The following is a 25,563-nucleotide window of genomic DNA, read 5'->3' as shown; positions in this document are numbered from 1 at the left end:
CCTGAAAAGGTGCTTGTCCTCCTCAGCCCCAGTTACTGTTCCTTGATCACCTTCAGACATTGTATTGCCACCCCACACACTGGCTTCTCTGTTCCAGTGATTTCTGTGTAAGGAGAATGAGCCTCGTCATTTCTCTTGGATGATCTAGAATCCTCAGTTTACCACCCAGCCACATTTTTGACAACTCTATTCTTCTTCTTAGGGGCATTCTTCCTGTCTACCAACATAATTTACTTGCACCTAAGTTTTCCATGGCCTTCTATGGCTATAGTGGTTCAAGATACCTTCCCATAAGTCTTGAAACATCTGTAGGCTATAGGGCTATGGTTTTCTCCAGCCACTGCTGAACAAGGTGCCTGAACAAGGGAGAGTCTCAGAGGTGCCTAGTGGTGTTTGCTGATGGTCAGTCTTTCCCATATCCAATTAGAGACTAAAAGAGACATATCTGAGAAAAAGAAAATTATCAGCAATTTAGAACCTTCATAACAATGAATGAATGCTACAGAATGTTGACTGTGGTGAGGGCCTGGCTAGAGAACATTGATTTCCTTTTGTTATTTTATAACTTTTTTATATAGCACTGCGACTTTTTTTTTTCATTCAGATATATTGGAGTAAAAAAAAAACAGTGTTCAAAACTATAAGAAGATGTGTCATCATAGTTTTAGAATTATTTCTTGATTCCTTTATTCTAATGAAGTCATCTTGTCCCCTGTAGGTTACGGTCTTTGGTCAAGCAGTTAGAGCGAGGGGAGGCCTCTGTGGTAGATCTTAAGAAGAACCTGGAATATGCAGCCACAGTACTTGAATCTGTATATATTGATGAAACAAGGTAAGTTAGTAAAGAGATTAAGAATGCTAGATTTTCTGTCTAATAGTCTCCCCAGCCCCCATGTCAGGTCTTAAGTCACTGGGCTGCAATGAAGAACTGTTTGGGGAAGTTTCCTTAAATTTAGAAGTTCATGTTCCTATTATCTCCTATTGAGTTAAAGGGGCATCAGTTGGTATCCCTTAAAATCATTGCTTCAGAGCAGTTGGTTGTTGGGATTTGTGCAATGTTTTTCAGTCCTTAGGCATTTCTCCCAATACTGTCACTGGTTGGGTCTTAGCTTTTTACACATTTTTATGCTTGTGTCTTTGGAGAGCAGGCCAGATCCAATTTAGTCAAAGGAGGTATATCAGTGTGAGCTTTCACAGGCTTTGCCAAAACACTGCTCCCCCGACCCCATGTGTGTGTGTATCCCATTTTATATCATGTTTTTGTACTTGTGTTTCAGGTTGGGTAGAGAGGGGCAGCTGTTTCAGAGAATTCTAGATTGAGATTCAGTCTCTGGTTTTATGTTTTATTTTCAGGAGACTTCTGGATACAGAGGATGAACTTAGTGACATTCAGTCAGATGCTGTGCCTTCTGAGGTCCGAGATTGGCTGGCCTCCACCTTCACGAGACAGATGGGGATGATGCTTAGGAGAAGTGATGAGAAGCCCAGGTTCAAGAGCATTGTCCATGCAGTGCAAGCTGGGATATTTGTGGAGAGGTAAAGGTGAAACTCAATGTTACTCAAGGGCCAAACCAACAGGAGGAACTCCAGGTCCCATGACTCTAAGCTTTCCTCTAATGTAGTTTTGATACCTTATTATAAAAACTCACATTTCTGAGTCCAAACAGATATTTTAATCTCCATGACATCATTAGGACAAGCTTTTCCCTTTGCTCAAATCCTCATCTTATAAAGATTTAGATCAAGTTCAGTCATGTTTTTAAAGTCAGAAGTCATCTGACCCATGGTTTTCAAATACATGGATAGCATCAAAATAGACCAGTAGTACTTTGAGGTCGCAGAGCCAGGGAGGACAGTTTAAGAGGCGAGTTCCCTGTGACATAGTTTGCCAGCTTGTTGACACTGAGTTGTTCCCTACAAGAAATAGAATTGTTTCTTCTACTATTCTCCACTATACAGTGACACATTTTAGAAATTTCATGGTAGTGATTTCAAAGTTTACCTGGGACATTTACTTGCTTCTTTTAGAAGTTCTGGAGAAAAAGCATTTCTGGTGGGTTGTCTATACAGATTCTTTGTTCATCATTAAGTTCAAGAATGTACCCTGCTTCTCATCCATCAGTCAGTGATGGCAGAACACATCATCCCTTTTAATAATTTAGTGTCCAATATGGGGCACATAAGCTTAATTTAATTTTGTTTCCAGTGGCTTGTGTGTGCTGTAGGATGTTCTGTATGCTGTGAATGTGTTGCTCTGATTGGTTGATAAATAAAACACTGATTGGCCAGTAGCCAGGCAGGAAGTATAGGCAGGATAAGCAGACAAGGAGAATTCTGTGAAGAGGAAGGCTGAGTGAGGAGATGCCAGCCCAGGGAGCAGCATGTAATGGCACACAGGGAAAGCCATGGAACACGTGGCAACATATAGATTAACAGAAATGGGCTGAGTTTAGGTGTAAAAGCTAGTCAATAGCTAGCCTGAGCTAATGACCAAGCAGTTATGAATAATATTAAGCCTCTATGTGTTTATTTGGGTCTGAGTGGCTGTGGATCTGGGCAGGACTGGAGAAAACTCCAGCTACATATGTGTTTGAGGTTGCCTTGATCTCTTTTTAGTTCATCACTCAGGGCACTAGGGTAACTTTGGAATTTAAAGTTCCTTGGGTCACCAGATGACCTGAGTACTCATCAATTGTTCATGTGTGTGCAGGTCTATAAAGTGATAACAGTCAGTTGTAAGGTATCACATTTTGTTTTCTCCCCCGTCTTTGACAGAATGTACAGGCGAACATCAAACATGGTTGGGTTGAGCTATCCACCAGCTGTTATTGATGCATTAAAGGTAAGGCGGTTGAAAAGACTTATGGGGTACATGGAAATGTACATGAATGAAGAGTACAGTTAAATTTGTTCTCAGAAAACAATATTTCATTTCTGTACTTTTCTGTTATTCCTACCCTAATCTGTTATTATTGTTTTCTTATCTGTTCTAGTACTATTACTATGTTCTCAATCTTTAACCTCCATGTGGATTTTGGTTTTGCAGTGTTCTGCCATGATGAGATTCATGTAGCAATAGCCGCAAGAGATAGATACATTATAGCAAAAGTATTTGAACTTAGGAAGAAATTTACTGTTTATAATTCTATCAATACTTAATTACCTACTCCAAGTCCATTTTAGAAAATTAAGAAAAAAAGACCCAGAAAATTTTAAGAAAAATAAAATCAGAGTTAATCAGGGATTAGAGTTGAGGCTTGGTCACAGTGTTCCCAGCACATGGTATGTTCTCAGTAACATTTCATGGCATGATTGTTTACTCCAGAGCCCTTGTCCCCTTGAGACATCCTGCGGTTTTCCTAAGACCTACACTGAGCTAGGTGTTCTGTGGGAAGTCATTCAAATACGATTTTGTTTTAAGCATGCTGAACCCTACATGGTAACTCCCAATCAAGCCTACTGAAAATTATGTAGATGACTTCAAAAGGCCCAACACTGAAATGTTCCTTGAGGCAGGGGCAGTCAAATTCAGGGGTCTGGAGTGTTCCTGGTATACTTTGGTTGCCCGGTGGGGTTGGCTAGGGCCCAGTGTCTTGTGCTGGTTGATATTATATGCTGTCTGCACTTAACACCCATCCCTTTGTACAGTGGCATTGTGGAATTCTGGTGTCTAGTATTGTCTTTCTCTGAAACATGCAACAAGTACAATCTGGTGATGCTTTAAGATAAATTACCCATTTGGGGGAGTGCTTCTTGAATACCTTAATGTAAAAAGCACACCCCGTTGAACCGTTTTGATTATGTTCATGGATTTCCCTTTTGTTCAGAGACATTCACTGGTTGTATTTATAGGATTCACATTTCTCTTTTTACTGTCTACATTTTTTTCCTCCTCCTTACATCTTAAGAGCAGGAAGGATACTGTGAGGAGCCACACGCCCCCATACTAATGGCCGACCCATCAGTGTAGTTTACAATGATGTTTCCCATCTTGCCAGCAGAATCACTTCATGAGACCTGTTTCCTAACAACACAATGAAATTGCCATTGATTTTCATAATTGAACTGAAACACTCAGTGTAAATCTTAGGAGCATTAGAAGCCTACGTAAACCTTTATTTCTGCCTTTGTCATATACACAAATACAACTGGGCTCACTGATACTGGGCTGTTTATGGGAGTTTATCTTCCAAATTGATGTCTCTTTCCTACAGATCAATGAAAATCAAAAAGTGGAACAATGTGTTATGTGAATGAAGTGTTATCCGATGCTTAAGGAAAGGAAACCTCAAAAGTCCATGTGGTCTTTCTGAGAGAAAGACGCTTGGATTGGTCAGAGTAGGAAACAGCTACCTCCAAATGGCTGCCCTTCCCATCCGATGTGTGTATTAAGGTCAAAGCTTTTGCCCTTGACCCAATTCCTGTTGATCAAGAAAGTTCAAGTCCTCTCTACAATGTAGTGTTTTTCCAGATCTCCACACTTGCCTTTGATTGCCAGAGGACTGAAGTGGGTTGGACAGCACAGAGATGGAGTCGCTTTTCCTTTTTAGAACCTGTTGGGGAAAAGGTTATTTGCCCTGAGCTGCTGGCATTTATATGGAAATCACTACTGATTTCCTCTAGTACAGAAAAATTTCTCAAAGACGGAGAATTCAGTTTACTAAAATAACCATTGTGGCATGTCATGTTAACCTTTTCAGTTAATGTAAGAATGTGGCATAAAATGACATCTAAGTAAGAGAATAATTAACACTGCTCGTTGTAGATTTTAATTGAGTTGTGTGTCACTCTTGGTACTTTCTCTGCTGTATACATATTACCTTCTAAGTTCATCTTATCTCTAGCCTTTGGGGTGGGGTTCTAGAGGTGCAGAAGTGATCTGTTCTTTAGAAGAGCAGTTGTCCTGTAGCTCAGGACCAGCCCCTTAGATAGTTTTAAAATGGGAGGAAATAAGCTGTTTCCGGCTTTCTGTGCTAACCTGGATGTTCTCCACCTTTCTTGACTGGAATTATCCCTGAGCAGAATTTGGTAAAAGAGAAAGCATGTTTAAGGTGCTTCAATTGGGTGCTCATTAAAATGCAAATTCCAGGCTCAGGATCATTCAGAGGCCTACAGCATCCTCAGTATTTTCAGCGAGTTCCAAAGTGGCTTGGGAGAAGAATGAAGTTCAAGAAAAACGTTTAAGATTTTCTTGAAACGAAGGCCCAGACAGAACACTCCCCTACTCATTTCCTGGAGCTGTTAGTGCCCTTCTCCTCAGGACTGTTATCAGACAGTGGCTGTGACTCATAGCAATCCAATTATAGAACTCAAGCAACACTCCAAGTTGTCAGTATATTTTGGTATCTATGTACTTGGTCTTCACTGGGTACTTAGGGGATGAGACCTGTGTCACAGAAGTACCCATGGTGTGACGAGGACACTAGATGCCTGTTAATTTAACTATGATTTAAACACACATTTGTTTATTATGTCCACAAGTGGGTGGTGTTGCTGTGTCAAAAGAACACAAGATAATGTTTACATGTATTCTGGAGCCAGTATTTGTGAACAAATAGGAACTTCATGATGGCATATAAGGGGTGTGTCCAGTTCACCTTTTACATTTCCTTCCTTCACCAAAGTATTAGAGCAATAAGAGAACTTTGTCACCAGATTTGTGGCTCCAGAGAGCATTTTTCCTGTTCTTGAAGTGAAGGTTTTCCCCTTTGGTTGCATCTTAGCCATGGATATTGAAGTGGCATTCCATTTTTGTCTTCTATACCATACACGCTTCTACACACTTTTAAATGATTTCACAGTGTCAACTCTAGCCTCAGAGGATGTCATTACATAGTAGGTTAGTGGCTTGGAGAGCATTTAGAGATGTGCCCCAGATGGTTTGAACTCAGAATGCTAGCTGATGGTCTTGAAGGAAGGAGCCCAAGAGGAGGCATCAGCATGCAAGGCGTAGGGGTCCTCATCCCACATGTGTCCCAAGCTTGTGCTTCTAATAGGCCTTTGAGGAATTAGGTAACTATCCATTTTCTTATCTGTAAAATGTAACTAGTCATTCCACCTAAGAATTGTTTGATAAATTACTTATTTTTTTTTTTACCACTCATGATGCCTGTCAATATTTCCGCTGGATAATAAAGTTCTTTGTTTTTGTTTTTGTTTTTTAATTTTAACAGTAAGTGTTCTTGTGCTACCACACTAGAAAGCTACTGAGTTCTTCAGTCTTCAGCCATATAATCACAGGTGTGGGCTACCAGCAGACTCAAATGTGGATAGATTAGCAGTTGCATAAGTGATGTGAACTAACAGTGCTTTCTCCCTGCCCTGTCCCGCAGGATGTGGACAAGTGGTCCTTTGACGTCTTTTCGCTCAATGAGGCCAGTGGAGATCATGCGTTGAAATTCATTTTTTATGAATTACTCACCCGCTATGACCTGATCAGCCGTTTTAAGGTCAGTATCTCATTAAAAAGATAAACTGCAAAAAATTTTCTATCCTCATATGACTTCTATGTCAAGACCAAGGGAATCCTTTTAAGTAGATAGGAAACTGTTGTGGGCAACCGTGGCCATCATTCCAATTGGGGCTATCGTTTCTTCCTTGTGGAAGTCTTTTTTCTTTACATGCTTACTGGTGGATCTTGCTGGAAAGCAGACTGGAGAAGTGGCGTGGAGACCTGTCTTCTGAGAAGCACTGCTTGCAGTAGCTGAGTCTACCCTAGGTGCTGCCCACAATGGGCACTTCATCTCACATCATCATGATTATGTGCCCTATTGACCACTCTTGGCTGAGAGGTAGCAATGGAGACAGCGTGAGTTTAGCAACTTCCATAAACTTTCCCCCCACCCCATGCCGCATTCAGACAACACTCCCACTTATCCATGACAGATCATTGATGTTTCCCAGCCACCCATGCTGCAGATTAATTCCTTGCTTTAAATAAAGAGAATATATTATGTCCAGGGTCAGCCCCTCAGCCACCAACCTGCACAGCCTTTTCAGATCAGGATGGGTCCTCAAGGGAACCTCTGTCCAGTTTATTTCCTCAGACTTCATTCATCAGATGAAAGTGATGTATCTCTGGAATGTTGTAGGTTGTTTTATATACAAATGTTGATGTCTCTGGACAGAGTAAGTCTTTGTCACCTTCTTAAGAGCTGTATTGAAGCACATGCTTTCTACATGACCATAAATCACTTATGGCAATGTCTTTTGTCCTTCGTTGTGCCTACATCAGAAGCTGCAAGAAACCATGGGTACTGGAGACACTTTTCTTGGAACAAAAGTTGTGTGAACACCTTTACTTAGCTTCTCACTGGCTCATAGACTGCCAGAGCAGCCCCCAAACCCATGCTCCCTTGATCTTAACTGTGAAAAATGATAAGCTCATCTATGCCCTCTGGAAGACATTTCCTTACATACCTACTTTGGTTTCACAAGAAAGGAACTTTCAAAGTAACCCTGGCTGGCCTTGGACTAGCAGTAATCCTCCTTTCTCTTGCCTCCTGAATTCTACAACTAAAGAACATAATTAAAATTTAAAGAATCCACTAATAGTTAGAATTTAAGAGGCTTGCAGTGGTTATTGTAGTTGAATTTCCTTTTGAATCTGTTAGTCTCTAGGAACATACACCCTTTTCTTCACCCCCAGCCTTGGACTAGGGATTTTACCTCAACCGTATCAATAATCTCACAATTAGCATGATAAATATCTGGAAGGTCCTCTTAATTGTATGTAACATTTGCAGATCTTTACTCTGCTATACAGGAGAGCAAGCTGTGTGTATTACACATATTTGAGCTGAAAAAGCAATCAGTTGAAAATACTATCCCAATGGACTGGGATAGTATTTCTGAGAAAATGTGCACATCTTTATGACTTGAGAAAAATGAACATATACTGTGCAGCATACTTAACACGAGAAAACATAAAGTACACAAAAAACTTAAGTTAGAAAATGATTGTGATGTGACAGATGTAAGCGGCCACTAGTGTAACTTCCTCGAAGCCACGTTCTTTGAAAGGGGTCATTGTATGCATTAGAAATATGGGGAAACACAGTATAGTAGTGTGTATGAGAAAGGAACAGGCTATTTTTTTTTTATCCCCCAGTGATCTATTATTAGTGACTTGCAGTTTAGAAAGTCGTCTTCTGCTGGTGAAATGTTACAAATCGTTGAAAATTTCATAAACTGCAGTAATTCCCACTGGAATTTGTAAGTTCCTCAACACGGTTTATGACATTGGCCCTGCATAGCATCTCTTCCTTCTTGGGATTGGAGGACAAGACTAAAAACAGATAAACTACAAAGAAATACAGAACTTTAGCAGTCACCAATAATGAATGGGGTTGCCTATGTGTACATCAAAAAACACTGGTTTACATTTTAAACAAAATGTCTTTGAGATGAATCTGTATAGTTTGGTTGCCTGAACTGAGGACTTTGTAAGACTGACTGTTCTTCAACCAGGGACTTGGTGTTAAGACTTTCAATGTATCTGACAGTTTTGCCAGGGAATTTTATTAACTGTTAAACATTGTTGCTTCCTCACGTGATCCACAACGGCCCTCAAAATGAGCAAGGTGGGGACCTTAATGTTTCTCTTAAGGTAAGTCTGTCCTTCAGTGAATGAAGCTTACTGTTCTCTTTCAGATCCCCATTTCTGCACTTGTCTCATTTGTGGAGGCCCTAGAAGTGGGGTACAGCAAGCACAAAAATCCTTACCACAACTTGATGCATGCTGCTGACGTCACACAGACTGTGCATTACCTCCTCTATAAGACAGGAGTAGCGGTAAGTTCAGGCAGAGACTGTAGTTTGTGTTGGAGGGTGTTCCAGATATGATGAGGAAGCATCCAGTGTGAATGAATACCTTGTGAACTCCCTATCTTTCAGCATCCCCTGATCCTTATGGAGAGGCTTGGGGTGTTCTGAAGTGTTCTCATAGTCATCATGGAGAGCCTTGGGGTTCTCTGGAGTGCTCTCCTGATCTATACGGAGAGTGCTCTGAAGTGTCTCTCTGATCACTGTGGAGAGCCTCAGGGTTCTCTATAGTGCTCCCCTGATCTTTATGGAGAGTGCTCTGAAGTGTCCCGCTGATAACTGTGGAGAGCTTTGGGGTTCTCTGAGATGTTCTTCTTCTTCTTGGGCCCAATGAAATAGATAATGACCAATTAAAGAATATTACAAGAACTAAATATATATTGCCACATATAGAATGATTATCATGACCCTTGGCAACAGTCAATTAACAATGATATTCACTTATTCTGAAATTATGTTCAGTAGATTCATCAACCATTCCTCCAACTCATATTTGGCTTAACCTGCTAGGTCTTTTTCTGGTTATTCATATCTTACACATTTTTTTATAGCTAAGGGTTTCTATTCATTTGAAATATCATTATTATAGTTCTGCTTTTCAGTTCTTTAGATGGTTTTAGATGTCTTTTCTCTAATCCATTTGATTAACTAGCTTGTTCAAATTGATTGTGTCTTTGACTTTGTAAATTTTTATGGTTATTTGTTTGTTTGTTTGTTTGTTTATTGTGTATGGGTATGGAGAGGATACATTTAGATGCCAGAGGACAATTTGTAGCAGTCAGTTCTCTCCTTCTACCTTGCAGAGGCCATGGATTGAACTCAGATTTTCTGGTTCGTCATGAAGCACCTTGGTCAACTGAATCATTCCACAAGCCCCGTTGCTTTCTTTACTTCCATACATATTCATAGACAATGGTGGCAAAACAAAGTAAAACAAAAACCAAAAACAAATGAACAAACAAATGAAATGGCTTTCATTGAGATTATCTTCAGAACACCTATAGAATTTTTTTTTTTACTTTTATTTGAATTTATTATGTGCTGATTTATCCCTGTGCCATATGTTTTGTTTCTGCAGTTTGCTCTGGGGTATCTCTTTCTTATGTGATGGCGCCTCCTATGGCTTAGGAACAGTTTGTTTTTTCTCCGTGAGGCTCATCTTAGTGTGGCATGGGTTAATCTGACCATGAACACTGTATTTTTGGCTCACATCTTGTTGACCTGGATATATTCAGTAACTAGGGAATCTGCATCTAAACCTGGAAGCTCAAATGTGCTCTCTGCTCTTTTAAGCACATGCAACAAAAATTGAGCACTGCTTCTGGGTCAGTGAGCACAAGTCCAGCCCCACTGTGTGGACTTGAGCACAGATGCTGACTCCACCAGTATGTGATGCTTGAACTATGAACTGACAAGGAGTATTTTTCTACGAATCTCAGGGAATGCAATGTGCCGTTTTAAAAGTTTGAAATAATGAGAAAGTTTGGAAATATTAAAATCAGTTCTTAGAAAAACTAAGCAAACCAATCATGGAAATAGCATGCACAGATCCTTCAGAATGACATCTTTTAGATGCCAGTAGCATTTTGGATATGCACACGCTTGATGGCCTGGGAAGATTCATGCATGTTTTTAAAGTGAGAACAAAGATTTGATCTCTTGACTTGCATGATTTTCTGGGTTAAGAGAGTGGCAATCCATTTTCACAGGTCCCTCCAGGTCACTTACAGAAAAAGCAAGACAGAAATTGTTTGGGGATGGCAAATCAGCCACAACCTAGCACATAGTTACTTGTCATTTTTGCTGACTGGCTCAGTCTAGTAGCTCACTGAATTAAATTTAGAATGCACTGGGAAGAGTAAGCCTTGAAGCTAGATATACTACATATAAATCCATGCTTAATTACTTCATAGATATTGTAACCTGTGATAAAACATTGAGTCTCTATGTCCTCTGGTCTGAAATGTAAGAAAAATTTTACCTAAAAGATGGCCAGGAATAAAATATCAAAAAATATTGACTATTCTCTTTCCTTCAAATTAGAAAATATTATTACTAGATTATTGTAGAATTTCCCCCAAATCTATGATCATGTTTTAGTTTTTGTTAAAAGGCTCATTTTAGAAAAATACTATTTAAGAAGCCATTTCAAAATTATAGAAATATTACAGAGAGGACTTATTTTATGAGATTAAAGAGTTTCTACCAAAAAACCAAGACCAGAAGCCATACTAAATAATAATTCCCATGAAAACATGGAGTAAAACAGAATTTTGCACACCAAAACAGACCCATGAAGACCTAGACTGATGCAGAAATGTCTACTAAGACAGACTCATGAAGACATGGACTGACACACTAAGATGACTATTGAACATTTTTCTAAAGAACCCATGGAATGCAATATGCTATTTTAAAAGAATAAAATGCTGAGAAAATTTGCAAGAGCTTTTCATGCACTGGAAATGAATACATATGATGTAAAAAGTACATTCTCAGCAGTTAAAAAAATGTATGGTTATCTAGAAGCAACTTCAAAACTGTAAACAGGAAACTATAAAACTCAAAGGACTCAAAACCGATGTTTCAATGAGTAGAGTGCTGTGTTTTAAATGGGAAACTCATATATTGTATGGATGTAAATTTTCCTCAAAACAATAAATACTAATTCAGTTCCAAAAAATTTAATGTGTAACTTGATAAGTCTGAAAGCCATACAAAATATATATTTTTCTGTGTTAGAAAAGGTAGATTTGAAAAGGAACAGTATATAGCAAGAAGGTAGTTCTTATCTGACTAATGCTAAACTATTGACAAAGCTATAGAAACAGAATAGGTGATAAAAAACGACAAACACATCAATGGAGTTTCAGTTCAAACCATATACTCCAAGGTTTATTGAGCACTGGTTATGTATGAGCTGGGTGCTTTGTTAAACTATTCCACTGTGATGGAATGAGGTGGTGAGGACTTAGAGAAGCAATAGGATAATAAAGGCAGAGCTCATACAAATAGGACTGGTGTCCTTAAGAAGGAGACCAGGACTCCCCTCCTCTTCCTTTCTGGCCCTTTGCACTTCCACTAAGTGTAAGCATACAGCTTGTCTTGCTTCATGATGTGTTACCACCTTCAAAACAACTGTCAATAAGTCATGGACTGGAACCTTCATGAGTCCAAATCAGCTTTTCTCTTTATAATGTGATTTATCTCACATACCTGTCATACTACATGTCTTAGTTAAGGTTTTCACTTGCTGTGTGTGGAGAGACACCATGACCATGGCAACTCTTATAAAGGAAGACATTTAATTGGGTGGTTTACAGTTCAGAGGTTCAGTCCATTGTCACCATGATGGAGAGCATGGAGGCATGCAGGCAGACATGGTGTTGGAGCTGAGATTGCTACATCTTGCAGGCAACAGGAGGTCAACTGAAATACTGGACAGTACCCTGAGAGTAGTAAAGCTCAAAGCCCGCACCCACAGTAATACACTTCCTTCAATAAGGCTGTACCCACTCCAACAAAGCCACACTTCTTAATAGCACCACTCCCTATGAAATTATGGGGGGCCAATTACATTCAAACTACCACAGTAATGGAAAGCTAACACAAGGAATTACTGCAAATTGTCTTCTTAAATGTCTATACATATATACTTGGGCATGTACAATAGAGGACAATTTCTTGTAACGCAGTGGTTCTCAGCCTAGGGAAACTGCTCCTACCCCTATAGAATGGTTTTTATAGTATTTTGTTATGGTAACTGCAGCAAACTAATACAGTGGAATAGCAAACTGGCCCCAGGCCTGACTTCTTTCATGTTTTGTAAGATTTGGTTTTTTTTGTTGTTGTTGTATGTGTATGGATGTTTGACTGCATGTTTATATACATACCACATGTATACCTAGTGCCCATGAACTTCAGAAGAGGTTTTCAGATTCCTGGGGACCAGAGTAACAAAGAATTGTGACCTACCATGTGGGTGCTGGGTACTGAACCTGGGTCCTCATGCTGGGAACTGAACCTGGATCCTCATGCTGGGGACCAAACCTGGGTCCTCATGCTGAATACTGAACCTGGGTCCTCATGCTGGGAACTGAACCTGGATCCTCATGCTGGGGACCAAACCTGGGTCCTCATGCTGGATACTGAACCTGGATCCTCATGCTGGGAACTGAACCTGGGTCCTCATGCTGGGAACTGAACCTGGGTCCTCATGCTGGGAACTGAACCTGGGTCCTCATGCTGGGAACTGAACCTGGGTCCTCATGCTGGACACTGAACCAAAGTCCTCATGCTAGACACTGAACCTAGGTCCTCATGCTGGACACTGAACCTAGGTCCTCTACAAAAGTGGAAAGTACTCTTAAACAGTGAACCAATCTCTCTAGTCTCCCAGGTCTGACCCAAGTGACCATGCATTTAGGTGTTTGGCCATAATTCTGCAATGTCTTTGGTGCAAAAGAACTCCTTGTACCTGGGAATCCTCAGGGGTGTATACTTGATGGTAATGTAGAACAGATTAAAGCAGAGGCAGACTAGTGCTCTGAGCTCTGGTCAACATATTTTTAGTACCTGTTGTGCTTAGTATCCCGTGCAATGTAAACATGAATCTAACAGCTTCATCAGCTCTAAAGAAAAATGCTGAGGCATTTATGCTAATGCAGGTCATCACTAGCATCCATGGTCTAGCAGCCAATGATGTACTGTGCTCAGCTATTTGCAGTGCATGCACAAGTGCGTGTCCAGGGGCATGTATATGTATGAGCATGAGGAGGACAGAAGATAACCTCAGGTGTCCTTCATCGGGCCCTTCTACCTTGTCTTTGAGAGGGACTCTCTTACTGGCCTAGAGCTTGCCAATTAGGCTAAACTGGCTGGCCAGTGCACCCCAGGGACCTTCATATTTCCATCTCTCTAGCCCTGGGATTACAGCTACCACACCTGGCTTTTCATATGGATGCTGGCAATGGAACTCAGTTCTTTGTGTTTTTGTGACAAACACTTGATCTACTCAGCCATCTTCCCATGACCCACCCCTTCTTTGCGTGTGTGTGTGTGTGTGTGTGTGTGTGTGTGTGTGTATGTGTGTGTGTGTGTGTGTGTGTGTGTGTGTGTGTGTGTGCGCGCGCACGTGCATACATGTATCTTTTTGTGGTGATTCTGAAGAACAATAGTGTAGAAGTAGAAACTGCTGTTCACAAGCAAAGTCACAGCTTACTTAGAGTAACGTACCCTGTAGCAGTGGACAATGACCCGTGTCCATTTCCTTCAGATTTCCTCTGTTGTGTACACTTACCCTCACCCACCTACACACCCAAGCGCACAGCTTGCTTTTCTGAGCCACAGGTGTCACAGTCCGAAATACACCATCTTCAGGTGTCAAAGATGCTCTGTCAGTGAATTAGCTGTGACACACCAATTTGGAAGACAGGAAAACACAGTCAGATAATCCTAGAACAAAATGCCTGTGGAGTTTAAATTTCTCGTTGCTTATATTTTGACATAAAACCTCAGCATTCAGAGTAATTAAGTTGGAAAATGCAAGGAAATTTGAGCCACACTAAAGTATGAATCCCAGCTTTCCTCACAATGGCTTCTTCTGCCTTCTCTATCTTTGCTTTTACCAAGGATGCCATTTGACACCACCTGGGAAATGTTTGGTTACTGGCTCAGTGTTTGGATTCCACATGTAATCTGTTGTTCTCTTGACTGTAACTTCTTTTTGTCCATACCTACAGTACATCCAGTTCTAAGTCCAATGGCTTCTACCTCCATGGTATTTACACGTGCTGAAGAACTATTCATCCCTCCTGTCTATTCAGACAAATGTTCTTCCTGGAGTGCTGGGCTGGCTCTGATCCTCTCTAGGATGTAAACACCCCTGCCTGTTGAGACAGTTTACATTCCTCACTCACTCTGGCTTTTAATGCCTGATGTTTGAAGCCTCAGTCTGCCCTAATTCCTGCTTTAGTCCAGGGACACATTTCATTACTCAAGATGGACAGTGCTTCTGAAAATGCCCTCCTCCACTCCACGCTTTCCCGGTCACCATCACCAAGGCTTGTTTTGATTGCCTATTCTCTGTGAAATTGTTTCAGGCTCCCCCTTTCCTTCACCAGTTATCATTTTTTGCCTTTCTTATCCCTAAGCCAGTGTGCACACTGATCATCACAAGGCTTGGGTTTTAAAATGAGTTTCAAAGGTACAGTTTAGTTTTTGCTGTATACCTGTTTGATCCTGTGCTGTTTAGGTTTTTTAGAAGGTAAGTGATAACTAAGAATAGCAGTTAGTGTGTTTGGGCAAGAAGGAAGTGTGCCTGTTATTTGTAATGTGGGAATTCTTCCTTTGCAGGCTTTCTGATGCTTAAACTACTGTTTTATGTTTTATGACTTGGATTTGTTTAGGCTCTATGCTGATTCCCATCTACTGTCTTATTTTAAAACATGACATTGGCTTTGTATAGGACTAGAATAAGACTTGTATACAGGGAATGGTTCAAAAGCATATTAGTGATAATACGATGTTAAGGAAGAAAATACACCAATATAGTCAGATGCAGAGTTGCAAGCTTGTAATTCTAGCACCCAGGAGGCTAAGAAAAAAGGATTTCTGTGAGTTCATGGCCAGACTGGACCACATACTGAATTTTGAATAGTGTGGTCTATAAGACCCTTTATCAAAAAAAAGTAAAAAAAATATATATATATATATATATTTATATATATGGACAATATCAAGAAGAGATCTCATATAATGTTATACATTCATAAATTTACACAAAATTAAATGAATACAGAATATAAACAAAGGAAATTTAACCTACAGATGATAGGTGAGAATTCTGGAGACATATTGATTGTATGGCTTGTCCTATGAACAACTGTGTGACTTTGGATGGATCCTGAGTTTCCTCTGGTCTCATTTTCTCAGTTTTTAAAGTGGGGTTAACAACTGCACAGGGAGTTCCTTTATGGACATGTGAAAGTTATGTGAGGTTCTACATTTAGAAAGAGGACACGGGGGGCCTAACCTCAGTGGTTAAGAGCACAAGCTGCTCTTCCAGAGGCGCCAGGTTCAGTTCCCAGCAGTTCCTATATGATGGCTCACAATTTCTGTGACCCTAGTTCCAGGGGATCTGATGGCTTCTTCTGGCTTCTGTGGTCAGTACATGCATGTAGTGCACAGACACAAATGCAGGCAAAACACCTGAATACATATAGTAAAAATAAATAAATCTTTAAAGGAAAAACAAAGAACAATGACAAGAACAGGGACATAATAGCGGGAGAGAGACAAGGCGGTGGGGGGGACCTGGGGGAATTAGGGAGAAGTGTTGGTAGATGGATATAATCAAAATATATTGTATAAATGCCTGAAACTTTCAAAGAATAAAAACAGTATCTTTTAAAAGCACCCAAGACAGGTTCTGCTGCACCTTGAACCTTCTTGTGTAAGGAGGTGACTGGGCTCCTGCCATCCTTGGAAAGACAGCTTTAGTTTTCCCGCAATCTTTCCTTATCTATAGTGTAGTTATTACATTTACTTACTTACTCACTCAGAGTCGGGCATGTGCTGCTGCTGCTGCTGCTGCTGCTGCTGGTGTGTGTGTGTGTGTGTGTGTGTGTGTGTGTGTGTGTGTGTGTGACTTCTTGTGGGTCTCAGAGCCTGAACTCCTGTTGTGGGTGTGGCAGTGGGCACTTTCACCTGACAGGCCACCTTACCAGCCCATCTGCATATCTCTCTCTCTCTCTCTCTCTCTCTCTCTCTCTCTCTTTTTTACCTCATTTCAGAAATTTTTCTCTAGGTCTGTGTTCTTTGTCTTTCTGTTCCTTGAACCTTAGTCTGTAACTTTCAGGCACATTATTGAGTATTGGGAAAGATTTTTTTTTTTAATTTCATGCTACAAATTGTTAGAAATAATTTTTAAAGTATCTTTATTCTTTAATGTGAAGTCATTTTTTTCATAGATTGCCTAGTTCTCAGGAATTTCCTTAGTTAACAGCCAAAATTAGCAATTATTTGAAAGAAATACTTAAGTGGAAAACCACAAAATGTGTATGATTATTATGAATCACTTTGTATGAACTTAAGTCATACAAATATATCTCATGTACTCATTGTAAACTGAGACTGTGGTCTTTTTTCTGAGTTGGCTGGTTTGGGTGCTCATTTTCTCTCCCACCAGCCCTGTCCCCATGTATAAAAACGTGACTTCCTTTTGTTTAAATAAAATGAAGTGGGAACTTAAAAATACTCACCAAGTGCATTAGTTACTTTTCTGTTTCTTTGACAAAATACCATGACCAGCAGCACTTTAAAGAAGAGAGGGTTTATTTTAGCTGATGGTTCCCAGGGGATGAGTCCATGATAGCAGAGTAAGGGCATGGCAAGAAGTCTCAGAGCAGCTGGAAATGGTGCAAGTCTTCAAACTCTTGAAGCCTGCCTTCAGTGATGGACTTCCTCTCACAAGGTCACTCCTCCCAAACCTCTCCAACTGGAGCCCAAGAGTGCAAATATATGAACCTCTAGGGACCATTGCCATTCAAACCACCACAGGAAACAAACTGAGTGGAGACTATCAACTTTTACAGTTCTTTGTGGATTCGCAGTTGTCATGTATATTGTGCGTGCTGCTGAGATGTAAGCAAGAGGTACCCAGGTACACAGGGATGGGAAGTATCTGTGAGTCATAGAGCCCATTCAGCAGGACTCAATTAAGGGAACTTCCAGCAGCACAGTGGTTCTTAAACCCCGATGTGCATCAGAACTATCTGGAAGACTTGATAGAGTACAGATTGCTGAGCCACAACTAATAGTTTCTGATTCAGTGAGATTAGGTAGAGCCAGAGAATTTGCTTATATTTGTATTGTTTCTCAAGTGTTGCTAATTCTGCTGGCCCCTGGACAGACTTGACGAACTACTGAACCAAGGGTATGAATGGAATCAGTCCCTCTAAACATCTATTTCTGTATATGTGTCTTATTTCTGTATATGTGTCTCCCCCAACTTGTAGAGACATTTCTCCCATAATCAGACATTAGGCTTTTTGCTATTAGTGCTTGCTATTATGTTAAAAATTTAATGAAGTCTATATAAATGAGAGAGGGTATTGTGTTGATTTTTTTTTCCAGGGGAGGGGAACGGACAGGAAGAGGAAAGGAAAGAGAAATAAGAATTTTATTTTCAAGTTGGAGGGATATTTGATGAGGACTTTTCAAAGTTCTTCATATTGACTGTTGCTGCCTTTCTGGAACGTCAGATCAGAGTAATAGTTCTTGCAACCTTGCACGTTGTGTTCAAACTACAAGTCCGCAGTCTCCTCAATGAGGAAAAGCCCCCATTTACTTCTATGTATAAGAGAGCTTGTTTGGCAATAGTCAGTAGCTGCAGGGTAGAAGGCAGTGGAGTGGGTATGTTGTCAGCATGCTGAAACTGTCTGAGTAAGAGACCAATTATCTGCTTGCTGTGACTCTCTCTTTCAGAACTGGCTGACGGAGCTGGAGATCTTTGCAATAATCTTCTCAGCTGCCATCCATGACTATGAACATACTGGAACTACCAACAATTTCCACATTCAGACCCGGTGAGGTGGTCAAAATGTGTGTAGAACAGGCAGGAGGAGGCAGGGATAGAATTTTAGATGTCAGTGAGTTGTGCGTTTGTCATTTTCCTCTTATGTGGTTGCTCTATTTGGAATTTTGAAAAGATTGACTTGTAAACAAGATAGGAACCTGGGCGGCTTCATTGAACACACAGCATTTGAAAAACCACCTGCTGCTGTTTCTCATATTTTATTCAGATCTAAAGATCTCCTTTCTTTGCTATTGTAATGGTCACTCGTTATTTATGTATGTTCTGTGCCTACTCTACCTGTTTCTGATAGGTGTGGCACAGGTTGCATAGAGCCCCAGATGTCATGTAAATGACGTCACTGAGTTCAGCTAATCATTGGAGGGCTCCTGTTATGCTAACAATATGGCGCCTTCTCACCCCCTGGTCTCTGAGCTTCTGGTGAGATACTCTTCTCTTTCTCTGTGCTCTCATCTCTTCCCTCCCCTGTGGCACACAGAAGAAGATGGTATTTTCTGTGCTGTGTTCAGAAGGGGATGAAAGCAAAGGAAAGAGTTTATGCTACTCTCTGTAGTTCTCACTCCATCTTCCCGGGTAGAGTGGTCTGGACTCCTGGGAGCATATTTCTGTCATTGTTCCAAGACCTTTAAATATGGGCAGATCCCCAGAAGACTGGGTGGAAGCTTTGCCTGGAGGACAATGCCGTGACCCACAGATGCCTAAGGAAGAGGGGTGGGTGGGGTAACTGCATGGAGCTTGCTTAGAGACCGAGAACATGTGCAGTCAACCCACTGGAAAACCTGTAAGTCATAGGAGGTAAACAGGAGCTTAGTGCCACAAAGTACACACATCTACCAATATCTGACTTCGGAATTAAATTCAAACATCGACACATTGGCCCTCATCAAAGCTTTGTCCAGTTCACCTGAGCACAAGTTATCCCCGTTTAGAAAACTGTGTGGCCAGACACTTTCTTTCTTGATAGATCACATGGTAAGCCTAAGATTTTTAAGGTGTACTAGACTCCTCCCCAGTTTGGTCAGCAGCAGGTAGGTGTTGTCTTCGGACATATCAGTCCTGTTGTCAAAAGACCTCACTTCCATCACAGTCCTGTGACTTGGTTGTTCTGGAATTCTGAGATGACACTTCCTATCTATAGGATGGTACCCTAGCTGAGAAACAATGAGCTCTGATAATCTAAGCTTAAATTAAACTGGAGATATTAAAATGATACACAGTCATATGTTAGGTAACATTCAACTACAGAATAGTCTTTAGGGATATATAAAAATTATATTCTCTACTTTCAACTATCCATGTGTGGCATTTCTATGAAAAAACAATTTAAGATCAAGTTTTAGAGTCACCTTGCAGATAGTAACCACCAGGTGATATGTACTTAGAGAATTACAACTAAAATAAATTAACCAGGATATTGATTGAATTACATAAAAATTTAAAAATTAAAGTTATTCTAGAAATCCTAAGAAAGCTTAACACATTGACATTTTTAAAAGTCATTTTTTGCCACTGGTGCAGGTAATTGAGGTCTCGCAATAAATAAAGCAGGTTTTGGCATGCTAAGGCTGAGTGTCACACATGGCACACCCACATACTGATAGTAAAGTTCTTTTCTTGTATCTACTGATAATGTTATGTTATCATAATGTAATGTTAGTTCAAGCTGTTGGTGACCCAAATGGCATGGGGGCAAGATCATTTCTAAGAACAGGAAAGAGTGACAGCACACCAAAACTTGTCAGAGTAAACAGAAGGGATCTCAGCTATGCCCAACCTGAAGGAGTTCGTGTGTCTCTCCGTCCAGGTCGGATCCAGCTATCCTGTACAATGACAGATCTGTACTGGAGAATCACCACTTGAGTGCAGCCTACCGCCTTCTGCAGGAAGACGAGGAGATGAATATTCTTGTCAACCTCTCGAAGGATGACTGGAGGTAATATGAAATGACAGATTTGGAAGCCAGAGGGGAAGTGTGGACAGATGGGGTATGCTGCTCCTGAAGAAATACACCCTGCATAAACTCCATACTGCTCTCTCACATAAAGTGCCCCAAAGCTTGCTAACTTGGCTTTTCACATCTTTATAAAGACTGGCTGTATCATTTCTATCTTCATTTTTGTTTTGTATTTTCTTAGTTTGTTTGGGTACAATTTTGTCAGAAAAAAATAAGTGATACTCTTTTTCCTTTCTGGTGCAATCTTAAGCTTCCTTTGTTCTTCCTGTCTCCAGCTTGGTCTGAGCTGCTGACACAGTCAGGGTCTGAACCTCTGGGACCTGGAAGAAGGCAGACCTATCAGTTGACACTAGAGCACATCCACACACAAACACAGGCATCCTTGTTTGTCTTTAACCCTGAATTGTTGGTAATCATGTGCAAAGTAACATAAATAATAGGATTGGCTTAAACCATCCGGATATAGCCTCTGATTAATACATTATAAAATTGAGTGATTCAAACCACATAGGGGAATTAATGACACAGTCAATTTAGTCCCTTGAAATTAGTTTAGTGAAGTATGTGTACTCACCACCAGTCTTAGTTAGGGTTTCTATTACTGTGAAGAGGCACCATGACCATTGCAGCTCTTATAAAGGAAAACATTTCATTGAGGTGGCAACATATTTTCAGAGGTTTAGTCCATTATCATCATGGCAGGGAGCATGTCAGCATGAGGGCAGACATGTACTGGAGAGGGAGCTGAGAGTCCTACATCTTGCACAGTCAACAGGAAGTAGTCTCAGACACTGGGCATGGCTTGAGCATATATGAGACCTGAAAGCCCACCCCCACAGTGATACACTTCCTCCACCAAGGCTGTAAATACTCCAACAAAGCCACACCTCCTAATAGTGCCACTCCCTTTGAGGGTCATTTTCTTTCAAACCACACATTCCACTCCCTGACCCCAAAAGGGTTGTAGAAATATCAAAATGCAAAAAATGTTTTCAGTCCAACTTCAAAAGTCCCCATAGACTATAACAGTCTCAAAGTTATTTAAAAGTCTAAAGTTTCAAGTCTCTTCTGAGATTCATGTAATCTCTTAACTGCAATCCCTTATAAAATCAAAATAATAAAACATCACATTCTTCAACATATAATGGCACAGGATATACATTACCATTCCAAAACATAGGAAAGAGAGGATAGTGAGGAAATACTGAACCAAAGCAATACCCAAAACCAGCTGGGCCAACTCCAAACTCTACATCTCCATGTCTGATGTCTAAGTGCTCTTCAGATCTCCCACTCCTTTCAGCTTTGGTCACTGCAACACACTTTCCCTTGGGCTGTTTCCACTTGCTGTTAGCAGCTTTCCTTGGCAGGTTCGCAGGACTCTGGCATCACCAAAATTGTGGGATCTCCCAGGCAATCCAGGCTTCAACTTAACAGCTTTACACAATGGCCTCTCTAGACCTCTATTCAGGGACACTCCTGACACATGCCTGGCCTCAGTGGCTCTTCTTAATTATGGAGGCAAACTCCATAGCCACTTTCTTCTATCCTTGACTCTAAAGCCAGACTAAGTTCTGCTGCTTGCTGGGGATGGAACATGGCCTCCTCATTCAATTACATCTTACTCAGCTTTCTGTTTTCCATGGTTTCCTTCACTGACTAAACTTGGTTATCCTGGAACTTATTCTGTAGACCAGGCTGGCCTCAAACTCAGAGATCTGCCAGTCTCTGCCTCTGGATTGCTGGGATTAAAGGCATGTGCCATAACTGCCCTGCCTAAACTTTTCTTTCATCCCTTTTCACAAGTTGGAAACTTAGCTGGGTGGGATTTGCCCTGAGGTCATCACTCCCTTTATTCCATTTTTTTTTTACTGTTTATCTTCTTGAATACATGAGGCAGCTCCATTCTGCTTCCTGGTGCTCTTTTTCTCCTCAGATTTTACATTTTGTAATTTATCCTGCCCTGCTTTTTATTATAAATCTTGATTATCATCACTAATATCCACACCACATAATCTGTACTAGGCTGTTTTGAGATTTCCTTGGTCAATGGAATTAATCCAAAACTCTTCACTTTAGCCTCAGACAGACTCTTCAGATAGGGCAAAAGGCAGCTAATTCATCAAAATATCACAAGAATGATCTCTAGGGAACATACTAAAGTTCTTCTCCTCTAAAACCTCTTGAGTCTGTCCCCTACAGTTCAAATCATTCTCAGCACCACTGTCATCCATGCTCCTACTTATATGGCCCAATAAGCAGTGCTTAAAGCACTCCACTGCTTTTGGTACCCAAAGTACCAAAGTCCATATTACTGCAAATTAAAAATGATCAGGCCTATCACAGCAACACCTCGGTCCCTGGTACCAACTTCTGTCTTAGTTAGCATTCATATTGCTGCAAAGAGACACCATGACCATGGCAACTTTTGTAAAGAAAAACATTTAATGGGGTGGCTTACAGTTCAGAGGTTTAGTCCATTATCTGCATGGTGGGGCATGGCAACATGCAGGAAGACATAGTGATGGAACTGGGAGTCCTACATCTTGACTAGCAGGCAACAGTAAGTGGTCTGAGACACAGGATGCAGCTTGAGCATATAAGAGACCTCAAAGCCTGCCTCCACAGTTGACATACTTCCTCTAAAGAAAACACACCTACTCCAACAAGGCCATACCTCCTAATAGTGCCACTTTCTTTGGGGCCATTTCCTTCAAACCACCATACCATTTATATCTGTGCCTCTTGCCACTGTTACTGTAAAGAAAATAAAACATTGAGGAGAACAGAAATAATCATGTATCTGAGATATCAGAAAATCTTTTTGACTATCTTATATAAACACAGTAGCGGTGGGAAGCTAGAGTAAGCACAGCACTCAGCCTAAACAGAAAGGCAGAAATAACAATCTTACTGAAGAAATCCATAAAATTACAAACAATAGAAAAAATTAACGAAGCTAAAATCTAGTTCTTTGAAAAGAACAACAAAATTTATAAGCTTCTAACTTGACTAAGATAGAACGTATATTGCCATTGTCAGATTCTACATATTTCAAATATATAAGAAAATATAATATTATTTCATCATGTTTGAAAACTTTCATTAAAGAAACAAATACTTTCCAAAATACAATTTACAAAACCTCGCAAAAGATAAAATAGATAATTTTAATATTCCTGTATCTATTAAAACAATTGAGTTTGCTGTCAAAAATCTTCACATCAGGAAACCTCCATCCTTGGATATTCTCTCTAACAAAGTCTTTGAAAACACAAAAAAGAGATTATCCCAATGTTATGCATATATCTGTAAAATATTGAAAGAAGAAATTATTTTCTAATTTGCCTCATGAGACATAATTTTAAACACTTTAATTTTACAAAACCATCACAAAATGAATCTTGGGAACTGGTAAACCCCATGAACATAAGTGCATCAATCCTTGTTAAATATTGCCATTTAAAATAATGTTATATAAAAAGCCCGATTTGGATAGTGTGGTTAATTTTGCATCAATTCAAGTTGGCCACAGTGAGCCTTGATATTTCTTTGAATAGCAGTTAAGCTCTTTCCACAAATCCGTTTTCAGTTGAAGCTAACTTATAAATGAGTAGACTCAGTAAGGCAGACTGTCATTCCTAATATTAGGAGGCCTCACACAAGGAGCTGAGGGTTAGACTAAATACACAAAAGGTTCACACCCTCCCCCAAGTAAGATCAAACTCTCTCCTCCTGGGTTTGAACTGAAACCTTCTTCCTGAATCTTAATGTCTCTTGTCTTTTGACTGGAGCATATCATTGACCCTAAAGGTCTTCAGCTTGCTGACTGCTCCAGCTGACCTTGGTCTTGTCAATCTTCATAAGTCTGTAGGTTAGTTCCATGGCTGGGGATTTAGGTCAGTTGGTAGAGTGCTTGCATATCATGAATGAAGCCCTGGATTTGATCCCTAGAACTGTATATAATTGGACTTGTCGTACCTACCTGTAGTCCCAGCACCGGGAATGTGGAAACAGGAGGATAAGAATTTCAAAGTCATCTACCCCTGCATAGAGAAGTCACAGCCAGTCTTGAATATAGGAAACACTGTCTCATAAACAAACAAACATAAATTTTATAATGAATGTTTATATATAAATATACATAAATGTATTTGTGTTATATTGGATAACCCTGATAACTACAGAGAATTTATTCCAAGATGCACGGTTAATTTGGCACTCTAAAATAAATTTTAAAAATTTGTCATATTAAAAGCAAATAAGCAAGCAAAGAAAGCCAGATGTTGTTGATACATGCCTGTAATCCCAGCACACTGGAGACTGAGGCAGGAGGAGTTGGAATCCATACTGAGATATTTCAGGCCAGCCAGAGCCATATAGTAAGGCATCCACTCAAACAAACAAACAACAACAAAACCCAAAAACAAATGATGTGGTCATTTCAATAGCTATATCCAAACATTTGACAAAAGTCATTACTTATCAAGTAAAAACTCTCTTCCAATGAGAAACAAAAAGGAGCCTATAGCGTCTCAGCTGGATAAGGCAGCAGTATAAAGCCATAGCTAGCATCAACCTTCGTGGTGAAAGCTGAGCACTTCTGACTGAAGACGGGGGACAAGATTAGGATGCCTGATCTTACATTAAACAACATGAAGTGTTTCTGTAAGCAAATGAGATCTGATTGCACATAAAGCCTTAAGACTATTATGGCAACTACTAAAACTGATAATGAATTTTATGAGGCCACTAAATACGAAGTTAATGTAAAAAATAATAGACTAGCAGCTAGCCACTAGAAAATTACATTTGAAATTCTTGCACAAGGTAGGAGATAAAGGATCAGAGTTGTTGAAATCAGTGTGGAAACGTCTCAGAAGACTAAGAATAGAACAACTATATGATTCATCTCTCCCACTCCTGGGATGTAGTCTTGAAGAAATACGTGAGAATAGCACAGAGACACCTGCACACCCATCTTTATTTGTGACTGCGTTCACAAGAGTCAAGCTGTGAATCATCCTGGACACCCATCTTGGATGAATGATTGGAATAAAGAAAATATGGTCCATGTACACAGTGGACTTTTTATGACGTTTGTTAGTTTGTAAAAGGTTGGTGGGTACCTACATGCCACAATGCACCATGTTCTCTTCTTCCACAATGTGGGATCGAACTCAGGTGGTTA

General features: G+C 40.2%; 1 protein-coding gene across 3 annotated transcripts in view; it reads left to right on the top strand.

Moving 5' to 3' along the window:
• Positions 1-25,563, top strand: part of Pde1c (phosphodiesterase 1C) — a 375,343-nt gene that overhangs the window by 261,955 nt on the left and 87,825 nt on the right. For all 3 annotated transcript variants that reach the window (XM_059257885.1, XM_059257883.1, XM_059257884.1), the window contains exons 4-10: positions 719-832; positions 1,354-1,536; positions 2,776-2,842; positions 6,333-6,449; positions 8,653-8,793; positions 18,310-18,410; positions 20,223-20,351. In XM_059257885.1, coding sequence (XP_059113868.1) covers positions 719-832; positions 1,354-1,536; positions 2,776-2,842; positions 6,333-6,449; positions 8,653-8,793; positions 18,310-18,410; positions 20,223-20,351 — 852 coding nt within the window. The remainder of the gene's footprint in view (positions 1-718; positions 833-1,353; positions 1,537-2,775; positions 2,843-6,332; positions 6,450-8,652; positions 8,794-18,309; positions 18,411-20,222; positions 20,352-25,563) is intronic.

This window comes from Peromyscus eremicus, chromosome 3 (genome assembly GCF_949786415.1).
Source record: "Peromyscus eremicus chromosome 3, PerEre_H2_v1, whole genome shotgun sequence".
NCBI lineage: Eukaryota > Metazoa > Chordata > Mammalia > Rodentia > Cricetidae > Peromyscus > Peromyscus eremicus.
This window is presented reverse-complemented; position numbering and strand designations above follow the sequence as displayed.